The sequence below is a fragment of the Pyrus communis genome, chromosome 4, assembly GCF_041283825.1.
Source record: "Pyrus communis isolate YQ-2024b chromosome 4, ASM4128382v1, whole genome shotgun sequence".
Taxonomy (NCBI): Eukaryota; Viridiplantae; Streptophyta; class Magnoliopsida; order Rosales; family Rosaceae; genus Pyrus; species Pyrus communis.
The window spans coordinates 22,336,818-22,350,174 of NC_142568.1; the positions used below are offsets into that span (position 1 = coordinate 22,336,818).

At 37.8% G+C, this 13,357-nt stretch overlaps 1 protein-coding gene across 1 annotated transcript; it reads left to right on the forward strand.

Annotated features, from left to right (window-relative positions):
- The first annotated feature begins 1,982 nt into the window (after positions 1-1,982).
- Positions 1,983-5,327, forward strand: LOC137723469 (protein transport protein SEC23 G). The gene is made up of 2 exons (XM_068462664.2): positions 1,983-2,754; positions 3,512-5,327. Exons 1-2 carry the CDS (start codon positions 2,065-2,067, stop codon positions 5,168-5,170), a joined length of 2,349 nt encoding a protein of 782 aa, XP_068318765.1. The 5' UTR covers positions 1,983-2,064; the 3' UTR covers positions 5,171-5,327.
- The last annotated feature ends 8,030 nt before the right edge of the window (positions 5,328-13,357 follow it).

A 13,357-nucleotide genomic window follows, 5' to 3' on the forward strand; every position in this document is an offset into this window, starting at 1 on the left:
TTTCTGTTGGAGGTGATAAAAGGCAATGCTTTATAGACAATGAGGACATTGGATTTTAGGTTGTTTACCTCAGAATGGTGATGTATGTAAATCATGTGGATTGTGTTTTGAGAGAGGGATAGCGTAAGGGACACCAACAATGGACTAATTTCTAGGCCATAAGAAACATAATGACATATGATTTATGCAACCATTTGCTAGCTAGTTACCTAATTTGACCAGAAAATTAACTCACTAGCTAGCTGTTTGAAAGAATGCAATCCTAGCTACATCAAAAGCTTGGTAGAATTACAACTTATATTGAACTGTTTCACTTTTAAAAAGTCAATAACTATCGGGCTATGCATGTGGTTAGGTTAAAATAATATCAATGTGATTAGTAGTGACTGCTGGCCTGACTTTGAAATCTTGACACTAGCTAGAACTTACTTATCTTCCAAGAGTTTCGCACCATCAACATTCATCATTGAAGATTTTATAGGTCATTTATCTCTAGCTTGAGGTAACAAAAGTGATTTCCGTTCTGATTCTATACAGTTTAATAAAACAACTTTAAAGAGAAATCAGATTTGGCCTCCTCCTCAACCCAACTCTTCCTCAAGTCAATTACTCCAATCTCGGTTACAGATTAGTAAACATGCCATTAACGTATTATATATTGCTAATCTTTAGGATTTAGAACTATCATTTTGAACATTTGGGAGATGCTTCTCTCCTTCGTTTGCTAATCACCAACAGGGTTTAATACAAAGAAAATTGTGATAAGTAGTCTCATGGATAGGAGGAGCTACAGTACAACCTTGAATTGCAAAGTTTGCTGACATTCAGAATATGCTTCAGTCTGCAATGCTGCAATGTGCAATCAATTCACATATGAAAATGGATTAACAATGTCGCAATGCAGGTGCACCGTTCATCTTTTTTCTAAAATCCGATTCATTGATGTTTGTATTTTTTCTAGTGTTTGCCTCCGTCTCTGGTACCAACTTTGCAACAAACAGAATGGTTACAATCCATTAGGAAATTAAAAGCGTATGAGACGATCCAAGAACCTAACCAGCTAACCAGTGTTATTAGGCTACCGGCTGACCCCTTCATGTTTATGAGAAATATCTGAAAAAATTAGGCTAAATTAGTTAGAAATGCGGTATATCAAAATGTACGTGACTGAACTGAATTTCGAACATTTCTATCAATTGTCGAGGTCATGCATGTTAAGTATAACCTACCTCTGACATTATAACCCAAGCAATGCCTCCCATGCTCAACGAGAACGATCCAGTAAATACCTGATCGTAGGTTTCACATAGGTTGAGAGATACTGTTAGTCGCTATTGTCTATTGGCATATATCAGAAAGAAAAACAAGTCTTGAGATTCAAGTTATGTCGGATTTACCAAAACGCCGACAAGTGCCACAATGGGAGTAATCTGCTTTCACTGTTGAAGGTTCCACACATGGTAGACTTCATTCTTTCAAGACAATTTACAAAAGATAATAAGAAACTGAAAGTGGATTAGATTTTGTTCAAAGGGAAACCTGCAACGAGAATGACAACCCGACGAGGAGGCAACCTAAGCATGTTCCTGCTGAAGGTACCTGTAAGAGATAAGAAGTACAAGACATCAGCATTGGATTTTCATCATTCCCGGAAGAAGAAAGCACTTTAAGTGTTTTTCCAAAATTCACTTGCGTTTTATAAATAATTGGTTTTAAAAAACATTTAATCAAATGCGTTTTCAGTCATTTTAAAAACACTTTCAAATAAACTTTTAGAAATTAAAAACGGTGCGTGGAAATCGCTTCCCAAGTGATACGCTGTTATTTTCAAAATCACTATAAAGTTTATAAACCCTCAAAATGCAGTTATCCTTCTGTTCCACTCCCCACTCTGTACTCCATGTAATGTCTGTATGTAGTCCTTTTATCGTCACGTGACAAGCACGTGATACTTTGAACGAAACACTCTCTATCTCTGCGCCTCGTCTCTTCACACCCACGGCTAATTCAAGCCGATGAAACAGAAAGACTCAAACTTTACCGAACACTGATCGAACCTCCGCCATGGATTTCGTGGAACTGGAGGCGATCGAGGGCCTCCGATGGTCCTGGAATTCATGGCCGCCGTCAAAATCCGAGAGCGCCGCCCTCGTCATCCCTCTCAGCATCATGTGCACTCCGCTGATGCAGCAGGCCGAGCTCCCGATACTCCCCTACGACCCCGTCACATGCCTCCGATGTGGCGCCGTTTTGAACCCCTACGCCCGCGTCGAATACCCTTCTCGCATCTGGTTCTGCTCCTTCTGCCACCACAAGAACTCCTTCCCTCACTCTTACTCCAACATCGGCGACACCAACCTCCCAGCCGAGCTTTTCCCGACTTACAGCGCCGTTGAGTACGCCAAAACCGCCCACGGAATTCCCAGTTCCGGCTCGAATTCCCTGAATTGGGCAAATGGTTTGTCGTCATCGTCGTCCTTGTCGTCTATGGATTCGTCGTCGGCGGCCTCGGTGTCGGATGGGGATTCGAGAGGGGTGAGGCCGGCGTTCGTGTTCGTTGTAGACGCTTGCACGCCTGTGGACGAGCTTGGGGTTCTGAAAAATGAGCTCTTGCTTGTTGTGGAAAAGCTTCCGGAGACTGCTTTGGTGGGTCTGGTCACGTTTGATTCGATGGTTCGGGTTCATGATCTCGGGTTTTCCGAGTGCTCGAGGGCCGTGGTGTTTCACGGCGAAAGGGAGCTGTCATTGCTTCAGGTAGCTGGTTTTCTTCATTGTTTGCCATAATTTTTGGTGTGTTGAAGTGAAAGATGTTGCCTTTTTCGTGTTTTTTACTTATTAGCAACTATTTTTTATATCAATGAGTTTCTTTGGGTAGTTTAGGAGAAGTTTAACCATTTGAAGTTTAAATTTTTGCGTGTCGAAGTATGTGTTACATTTTTCGTGTTTATAAATTGGCTTTCTTGGTTATGAAGTAGAATTGTGTTATATTTTTTTTGTAAATTTACAATCTTTGAGTTTAAATTTGCTGTATTTTGGTGTGTTGAAGTAGGAAAGTGTAACATTTTTCATGTTTTTACTTATTAGTAAATTCTTGGTTATGAACGAGTTGCTTTAGGAAGTTTAGAAGACAATCAATTTGGAGTTTATATTTTGAAGCAGTCCATTTGAATTTGATAGTCTGAACTCTGAAGTAGTAGTTTTATGACTTCATCCATTTTGATATTTGAAGAAATCTCAGTGCTTTTCGGGTCTTCTAGACACTAGAAATGCTCTCCCCCTTTAAGTATTAGCCTCTTAGTTTGCTCAGAGGTTGAAAGCAAGCAAGTATACTAACTCAGGTCCAGATTTTTCGTTGCCGATTGATCTGTATAACTTTTGCGCTTCTCATTCCTTAGAGAATGTTCCGTACGTTGATTCGAATTTCTGAGTTTTCTCAGTGAATGCATTTAAATTTTAACTCATCCTGTACCGGAATTTAATGCTTTACATTTTTTTTTTTTTTAACTTATAGATCCAACGATTTCTGGGCATTAAGCGAACAAAGCATCAGCAACTCGGAAAGATGTCAGTTAATCAAAAGCAGGGCTTTTTGCTACCTGTTTCTGAATGTGAGTTCAACATCACAACTGCAATTGAAGAGATCCATTGTTCACTTCAAGTCAAGTCCGGTCATCGCCCGCGAAGGTGTACAGGAGCAGCAATAGTAGCTGCACTTGGACTTCTGGAAGGATGTTCAGGGAGCACGGGTTCCAGGATCATGGTATTCACATCTGGACCTGCAACTTTGGGCCCAGGAATAATCGTCGATTCAGATCTTAGCAAGTCCATCAGAACTCACCGAGACCTCATCAGTGGTCATACCCCTTACTATAGTAGATCTTCCAGCTTTTATAGGCAAGTGTCGCAGAGGTTAAGTGATGCATCTATTGTTCTCGATATGTTTGCTTGTTCTCTTGATCAAACTGGAACTGCAGAGCTGAAGGTCCCTGTTGAGAAGTCAGGTGGTTTCATGTTGCTAGGTGAGTCATTTGCTTCAAATCAATTCAGAAAATGTCTGAGCCACATTTTTACTCGTGATGAAGGGGGATATTTGAAGATGTATTTTGATGCAACTATTGAGATAGTGACCACTAAAGATATTAAAATCTGTGGAGCCCTAGGTCCTTGTGTATCTCTTCGTGAAGTCAACGATTTAGTGAGTAGCAGTGAGATTGGGGAGGGTGGTACCTATATGTGGAAGTTGGGTACAATCACCAATAAAACATGCATTGCTTTTTTATTCCAACTGAATGATGAGCAGAAAGTTCAACCTGGGTCGGCATTTTTGATACAGTTCATAACACGATACCGTCATGGGAACATGAGAATCCGGAAAAGGGTAACAACTGCAGCAAGAAGATGGGTTGGAGGCCGTTCACCAGAAATTGCTGCTGGGTTTGATCAAGAGGCAGCAGCTTCAGTGATGGCCAGGCTTGCTATTCACCGAGCTGAGAATTGTTTCGCTCGAGATGTTATCAGATGGCTGGATGACACATTGATCCGCTTTGCTTCCAAGTTTGGAGACTATGCAGAGGAAGATCCAACTTCCTTCCGCTTGTCATCCAACTTCTCCCTCTTTCCTCAGTTCATGTATTACTTGAGGAGGTCGCAGTTTATTGATGTCTTCAACAGTAGTCCTGATGAGACTGCTTTCTTCCGGCTGATGCTGAATCGCGAGGGGGTGGTGGGTTCTCTTATCATGATCCAACCCACGCTTTTCCAATACTCCTTTGATGGTCCACCCGTTCCAGTCCTCCTAGATGTCCGCTCCATCTCTCCAGATGTTATCTTGCTCTTTGACTCATATTTTCACGTGGTTATTCATTACGGGTCCAAAGTTTCTCAGTGGAGGAAGCTTGGGTATGACAAGGACCCAAACCATGAGAATTTGAGGAAACTGTTGGAAGCCCCGGAAATTGATGCAGAGCAGTTGATGGCTGACCGAGTTCCTGCACCAAAGTTTATTAAATGTGACCAGCATGGTAGCCAGGCAAGGTTTCTTCTTGCAAAGTTGAATCCATCTGTTACTCAGAATTCAACATACACCGACGGCTCAGATATTATTTTCACTGATGATCTGAGCTTGCAAGTATTTTTAGATCACTTGCAGGTCCTTGCAGTGCAAGGCTGATGAAGAGGGGCACAGTATATAGATTTTCGATTTTCTGTCGTCATACAAAAGGAAGTTTTGTGTATAGTTTTGAAGAGAAAAAGGCGTACTTTTGATAACGAGTCATATTTTTTTTCGAGTATCTGTTATCAATACATGATCGACATTATCGACAAAATGGCACGTTCAAATGACTAGAAATTCTACTGATATTTAAACGAAATGGGCAATTGATGCTTGTATTTCTTCTAGGGTTCTCTCCTTGGTCTCCGGCACCAGCTTTGAGTAGAATAAAAACGTTCCTGAAATCGTTTGAACGTTTAAGAATACCGAAAGGGCAGGGAAGAGAGGAAGGATGCCGAGCTCGGATCCGTCATAAAATTGGAGGTGTATGTTATTACCCAAGGGCAAGACCGGTACACCAAACTTAACAGACTTCTGGCCGAACCTCTAGTGTTTACTGAGAATATCTGAAAAGAAACTCATCGAATCTTCGTTATAAAAATCGATTTTCTGTCGAGTTTCGGATAATAAATCGGTAGAGACATACCTCTGACATAATAACCCATGATAGTCCTGACATTGCGATCAAGTATGTTGAATCATAACCCTGAATGCAGCACCAATCAGTTCAAATACTACTCAAATAACTTCTTACAAGCATAACGAAAGGGGATGGAAGATGTGATCCGCCATATTGTACCAGCATGACGATGAGCAACTGGAGTAAGTTTCTTCCACAGGCCAAGGTCCGGCCATAACGAAAAAATGTACTTCAAAGCACGACCGTCTATTTTCACAGCAAACAGCAAATCAAACAAGAGAAGTATCAAAGTTTTGCTGGGGAGAAACCCGAATACAAAAATGCCAAGCCCACAAGAAACAAACTGTAGCACATTCCGGCAGCAGAAACCTGCAAACATTTCACAACTTTGTTGCGGACTTGTTGATATTCAACATCGAAAAGTTGGATTGTTTGCCGTTCTCACCATTCCAAGTGGTCGTCGTCCACATTTGTCTGTCAAGAAAACACACAATGCAACAGTATTATGTTTATTATGTTTATCACGTCCAGATTTATTATGTTTATTATGTTTATATTTATGTTTATTATCTAATCCAACACAATAATCCAAGAAGATGCATATTCAGCATTTTTGTGTTACTTCCAAAAGAGAAAAGATCCATGTTTCTATGTACGTATTAAATTTCTTAATTATTATCTCATTTTTCTTTTAATTTGAGAAGGATTACAATCCGTAGACTTAAATTTCTTAACTTGTTTGGCTATTTGCTTTACCTATATAATGTAATATTACAAGGATTCTTGTAAGTACTTGAGTGCAGCAGTAAAACATAACCATCTTATGCATTAGTCCCCTAAATTTCTAACTCAAAAGACATGGACAAGTCCTCGTCAAAACTGGATTTTTTGGTTGTACTCATGGTTATTGCATCTGGTAAAATATTATAACTCATGATCCTCTCATTATTTATTTGGGAATGCATACATTTGTTAAAAAAATAAATTACAAATAAATAAACTGTTTGGCATGCAGGTCTGGAGCTATGTGCTGAAGCAAGGAACGTACAGGATCCTTACCGCAAATCAAATCAAGTCTGCTTAAATTGGTGACAAATGTGCAGAACTACTTGCCGGTGCTTGAATAGGCAGTGTTTTTGCTTCGAATCCGAGTCCGAGCCGCTGATCCCAATTTCTTTAATTCTGGCGAGGAACTGAAAGTTCGGACGACATGTGTTGTCTTCTAATTCTTTCGCCGGATTCAAGACTTGATTTTTAATCCACTTTGTGAAGACAACAATGATTGTCTTCGAGGATTTCATAGACCATAAGAGACGCCTAGCCGTATGTCATGGTTGAAGAAAGTTAAGGTTACAGTATAAAATCAATTGACAATATAGATAATAGTTCATCCTCTTATAAGCCTTGCATTGTTTGGTCTCTCATCGATGTGAGACTTTTGTCTTCACATTCTCACACGCTCCCTCACATTTGCTTTTAGCGTTTACTCTATACTAGATGACTTTCTCCTTTCCAATAATAGAATATCGATTTTTGCTTCGAAGACCTAGTTAGACCATCTTCAATCACACTCTCTATTTTATAACAAAGTGTTAGCTAAAACTATCAAAAAGTGAGCTCTTTAAAAAGTTGTTACTTCAACCCTACTCCCGACTTTGAGAGAGTTATAATGACTACGAGTCAATAATTAGTCAATGTGTTAAATAATTACTTATTTAAAATAAAATTAAAATGTTAGCATTAATTATAGATAGTCACTACAGAATCTCCCTTCTCCCTTTCCATCCATTACATTGAGGAACTTCTCGATAAATTCCTGTCATATAGATGAGATAAATACAGAGCATGACTGGAGTTGCCTTTTTTTTTTTTTTAGAAATATGCCCATTGGGGATACTCTTACTTGTTGTAGGTACGAAGAAATATAACTATATACACAAAATATAACATGATAGGAGTGATAAATTATAAGCATCTTTTGTTATAAAAAATAGATTTTTTAGTCAAAATGGTTTCTAAGATTAATATAAATTATCTGACATACCCATTCGGGGTGTGTCATTATCACTTTGGTCATTCGTGAAAAATTTTATGAAATAAGGACCGAAAAGAAAAAAAAAATACCCTCAATTTAACAAACAATGAGCCAAAATGATTCAATAAAAATGGAGACTATTTTGTCATTTTATCCGTATTTAATTTTCAAGGATGGATCAAAATGATTAATGATGGACAAACTCAAAGACCACTTTTATCAATTTCAAATCTTATTGACCAAAGTAAGAAATTATAAAGCATCTTTTTATTACAAAAAATAAAAATTACGTCAAAAATATATATGGAAATCAATTGAATGCATAAATCAAATGAGGGATATTGTGAGTAATGAGCATGACAAGTGTGTACTATATAAGTCAATTTGTCCGGAACCAGATTCTCTCTGGATCCTAATAATTTGAGTTCAACGATCATTTGATCCAAACTATTGAAATTTGATCCAATAGCTACAATTATTATAACTTTTAGAGGGGCTCCCTGTTTGTAGCTGTTGGATTAAATTTCAACCGTCCGAATCATTTGACCCTGTTTGGGCCCAAAATACTATTGTTGGGCCGAGCAGCAGGATGTGCTCGGCCCAAGGTGATGACAAATACTATGGGCCGAATAATAAATCCCGGGCCAGCTGGCAGGATCGGCCAAATCCTATTCTAAGTAGTCCGGATAAATAGAAAAGGTCGAGGAAGTCCTGGTGCGACCAGGATTCTCGACCGGCAAGGAATGGAGTCCCGAAAAGAAGGAAAATTCAGAATCCCAGTAGGAGTAGGTTTGTTCGAGTTAGAGGCGAAATGGGACAAGGACTCCCAATCCAAATCAGAATTGGTTTCAAGGAATGGGGCACTATAAATACAAGAAATCATGCGACAGAAAAGGCCCTTCAAAAAAATCAGCATACAATTACCCTGCGCAAAACCTCTCAAACACCTTGAGATTTTTCCTTTTCTTTTCCTGCCGACACACCTTCAGTTTGGATAAACAGCACTGTGGAAGCACCCGGCGAGCATCTTCAGTTTGGATAAACAGCACTGCTGCCGCAGAATCAGCTGACCGAGAAGCACCTTCAGTTTGGATAAACAGCACTGCGTCGAGGTCGACCGGTTATCTATCTAAGTCTCGGCCGAGAAGGGTTTTCGAACCTTTGTTGGCAGAGGTCACCTTGCTAGCCTTTTCGGCATAGTCAGGTGTTACGAATTGCATTGCTCGGCGTACTGGACGCCGAATTATTTTATGATTGGATACTCGCAAGTAGGTTTCAGGGTTCGGCATTCCGACGGCCGAACTACGTTTACCATCAAGACATACATCACGTTTGAGTACCTGTGCCCATATAGTTTGGTCTCGATTCGACGTGCTTATACTCTTACGAACATAATCACAGTGACCGAATCGGGCTCCGACGATTTGTGAACTCCGCAGAATTAGTAGCCTTGTCTTCAGGCTGTAGAACCCAGAGACCGAGAGTGTTCCTTCCTCGGTCGCAATCGCAAGATAGAGAAGTCAACGACGCGCTCAAAGCGACATCAACAAATTTTACTCCTCGGCCAAGCTCGGCCGACGAGTTGGCACGCCCCGCATTCGACCGAAGGACGTAGTTAGCTTACTAGTTACTCAGCCAGCGCGCCACGTAGGTTTTGTAATTTTTAGAGTCAACAGACCCTTAGGCTCAGATTATTAGAATCCAGAAGGAATCCGGTTCCGATTTGTCCCCCTACGTTGCATCCTAATTAGCATTTCCCCAAAAAAATAGAGAATAACAAGTGTTTACTATAAAAGCTGAGACGGACAAGACATTGTTCATGCACCTTTATCTGTATTGATGCATGCTTCACCGTATAAATATACGCTACAGGGTTTAGGGTTCCAAGTGCTTCAGTGCAGCAGCTGCAAACACCACAGCTATCTTTAGACATTCCTGCTACCTAATTGCAAAGTCAAAAAGATATGCACAGGTCTTCACCCAAAATACCTTTTTTGGTGATTGTGCTCATGGTTATGGCATCTGGTAAATTATTATTTTTCTTGAAAATTTTATTATGCTTTAGAGTATAATTTTATACTATGAAGTTATTGGCCGTTAGATTTTGATCATTGCATCTTTGACTAAGCATTTAACAGTCGAAAACCCTATAGCATATATAAGATACCATGCACGAATGACAAAGCCTACTAGATAATGCCTACTATTTAATTTGTAACAGCACCGTAAATATTCTATTTGTTAGCAGTAAATAAATTGTTGGCAGGTCTGCAGCAATATGCTGAAGCAAAGAAGTTCTTACCCTATTGCAATAATGATCATGACTGCATGCTTATTTGCCCTAAATGCAAATCATGCCAGTGCACACCGGAGAAGCAGTGTCGCTGCGTCCATCCCAGCTCTAATAAGCCAATTCTTTTTGGGGTTTAGGCTAGAACTGAAATTTCAGACACTTGTTGCTTTAGTTCAATAAAATTGTTAACCCTTGTCAATAAAACTGTTGTTATTTGTTGCCCTAACCATGGTCAAGATTTGACCCTTTCTCTTATTAATTCGCTTAGAATCTATACTTCTAAAACAACAATTAAAACTGAAGGCTTTTGAAGCATTTCTCTAAGTCGTTTTGTTTATAAATATATTTATATTAAGACGATGTGGGCTTGGGCTGAATTATACAATGGGAAGTATGTCCCTAATCATTTGAGAAACACACATAAAAGGGGTCTCTTAAACACTACCTTATAGATTACCTATTGAATATGTATATAAACATTATCCATGGACTCACCAATAAGATCTCATTGGTAATCTAATCTTGCTCCATGATTATATTATGGGCTGATCCATGTATTACCTTAACCAATACACTAATCTTGATTGCTTTTAAGGCATACATCCAACACTAACTTCATACAATTAACTATCAAAATACAAAAAAAATTATTATATAGTCAATATTGGAATCGGGATAACTATTTTTAGCTAAAATGTGAAAAGGATATGAAAGGAAAGAAAATTCCTTTAGTATTAACAAAAAGGGGTAGTATATCCATTATATGAGAAATAAACTAATAAAGTACATACTCTAAATTCTAGAGTATGGTTCTTCATACTCCATATATATATATATATATATATGTAGTAAAAGATTTGAAACTCTAGAAAAAACATTTTGAGAATTGTGTTTTATAGTAGGGTTAGAGGAAGTTTGTACATCAAATTGATGTTTTGAAGTAAGGTTGTAGATGCCCTTATGGCCAATAAATGAAAAATTAAAATGCTCATTTCAAGACGCTTTGCATCCCCCATTGGATGGAGATGCTCTTAGGATTGGTACTTTCTACTTACTTGACAACCAAATTTTAGCGATATTTGTTCTTTCTTACCACTACGTGTGAGAAGATAGTTAAGTTACAAAATTATCACTTTCTTAATATAAATAATATCGTTTATTTAAAATTAAAAAAAAAAGCTACAAAAATAGTCTGAGAATCAAACCTTTATGTTTAGTTTGATTCAATTAATCCTTCATCACCTTTCCATTTTATTTTGCTTCTAGTTTTTATTGTATACTAGATAACTTTCTCCTTTCCAATAATAAAATATCGATTTTTGCTTCAAAAAAGAAGTGTTTTTTTAGTATCATACTTAGTTAGAGCATTTACGTGCATGACACATAACTCATTTTGAAGGAAGTTTTAACGGAGTTGACCAAAGAACCGTAGCTACACGTTTTGATGAGTTAAGGGACCAATGGTCATGGATTTTTAGTTGAGGGACCATTACTCCAATTGAGTTAAAGTTGAGGGACCATTGCTACATTTTCCTCTAATTTTTTTTTAAACAAACGATATTATATGCACTAAATGAGAGGGGATTAGCTTAGCCTCACAATCGGTTAGCAATAATGTGGTTCAAATTTGCCGTTGGCGAGAATCGAACCTAAAATTTCTCACTTACAAGTGAAGAAAAATATCATTAGACCGTAATCCTAATTATTTATTTAAAATAAAATTAAAATGTTAGCATTAATTATGGTTATAGGAGCTCCTTTCTCCCTCCATCCATATATTTAGAAACTTCTAGGTACATTCCTATCTTAGGATGTAAAAGAGAGCATGATTAGAGTTTTTATTTATTCATATAAATCTACCCACCGGAGAGGCCTTACTTGTTGTATGTATGAGGTAATAATACTATATACACAATACATAACATGATAGTATAGTGAGAAATTATAAGCATTTTTAATTATAAAAAATAAAAATTACATGAAAAATATATATGGAAATCAATTGAATGCATAAATCAAATGAGGGATATTGTGATAAATGAGCATGACAAGTGTTTACTATATAAGTCGATTTGTCCCCCTACGTTGCATCCTAATTAGCATTTCCCTAAAAAAACGTAATTAAAGAGAATGACAAGTGTTTACTATAAAAGTTGAGTCGGAAAAGACATTGTTCATGCATCTTTGTCTGTATTGATGCATGCTTCACCGTATAAATATACGCTACAGGGTTTAGGGTTCCAAGTACTTCAGTGCAGCAGCAAACACCACAGCTATCTTTAGACACTCCGACTACCTAATTGCAAAGTCAAAAAGATATGGACAAGTCTTCATCCAAAATGGCTTTTTTGGTGATTGTGCTCATGGTTATGGCTTCTGGTAAAATATTACTTTTTAAAAATTTTATTCTGCTTCGGAATATATTTTTTATACTATAAAATTATTCCTCGTTATTGGTCATTGCATGTTTGGCTGAGCACCTTACAGTCGAAAACCTCATAGGGTATGTAAGATACCGTGCACAAATGACAAAACCTACTAGATAATCCCTAGTATTTAATTTGGAACAGTACTGTAAATATTCTATTTGTTAACAGTAAATAAATTGTTTTTTTGTTGGCAGGTCTGCAGCAATATGCTGAGGCAAAGACGTTCTTACCCTATTGCAATAATGATCATGACTGCATGCTTATGTGCCCCAAATGCAAATCATGCCAGTGCACACCGGAGAAGCAGTGTCGCTGCGTCCACCCCAGCTCTAATAAGCCAATTCTTTTTGGGGTTTAGGCTATTTCAGACACATGTTGCTCTTGTTCAATAAAATTGTTAACCCTTATCAGTAAAACTGTTGTTGTTTGTTGCCCTAACCATGGTCAAGATTTGACCCCTTCTCATATTAATTTGTTTAGAATCTATTATTCTAAAACAAAAATTAAAACTGAAGGCTTTTGTAACATTTCTCTAAGTTGTTTTTGTTTATAAATAATTTGATTTGAACTTGTATTTAACAAGAATCCATAATAATTTGATTTGAACTTGTCTTTGACAAGAATCGGATCTAAAACATGTCACTTACAAGAAAGAAGTCATTAAACTGTTGTACTAAGTAGCGAAATATTTCTCTAAGTAAAAAGCATCTAATTCATGAATAAATTAAACAATTTCTTACTCACCGTCATAATGGTAAACCAGTATCTCAAGCCAATCACGTACTACTACAATACCATTCTGGTTGAGGAAGTCCTATTACAAAAGGATGTATAAAATAAAATGTACATTCTTGGTCAGCCGGGTTTGACTTGTAAACACACACTATTGAAGCTCATTCATATTATG

Excerpts from the sequence above, each read along its gene's own strand:
- LOC137723469 (XM_068462664.2), top strand. The coding sequence starts at position 2,065 with ATGGATTTCGTGGAACTGGAGGCGATCGAGGGCCTCCGATGGTCCTGG. Across the intron at positions 2,755-3,511 it reads GGGAGCTGTCATTGCTTCAG|ATCCAACGATTTCTGGGCAT; the intron begins GTAGCTGGTTTT and ends TTTAACTTATAG.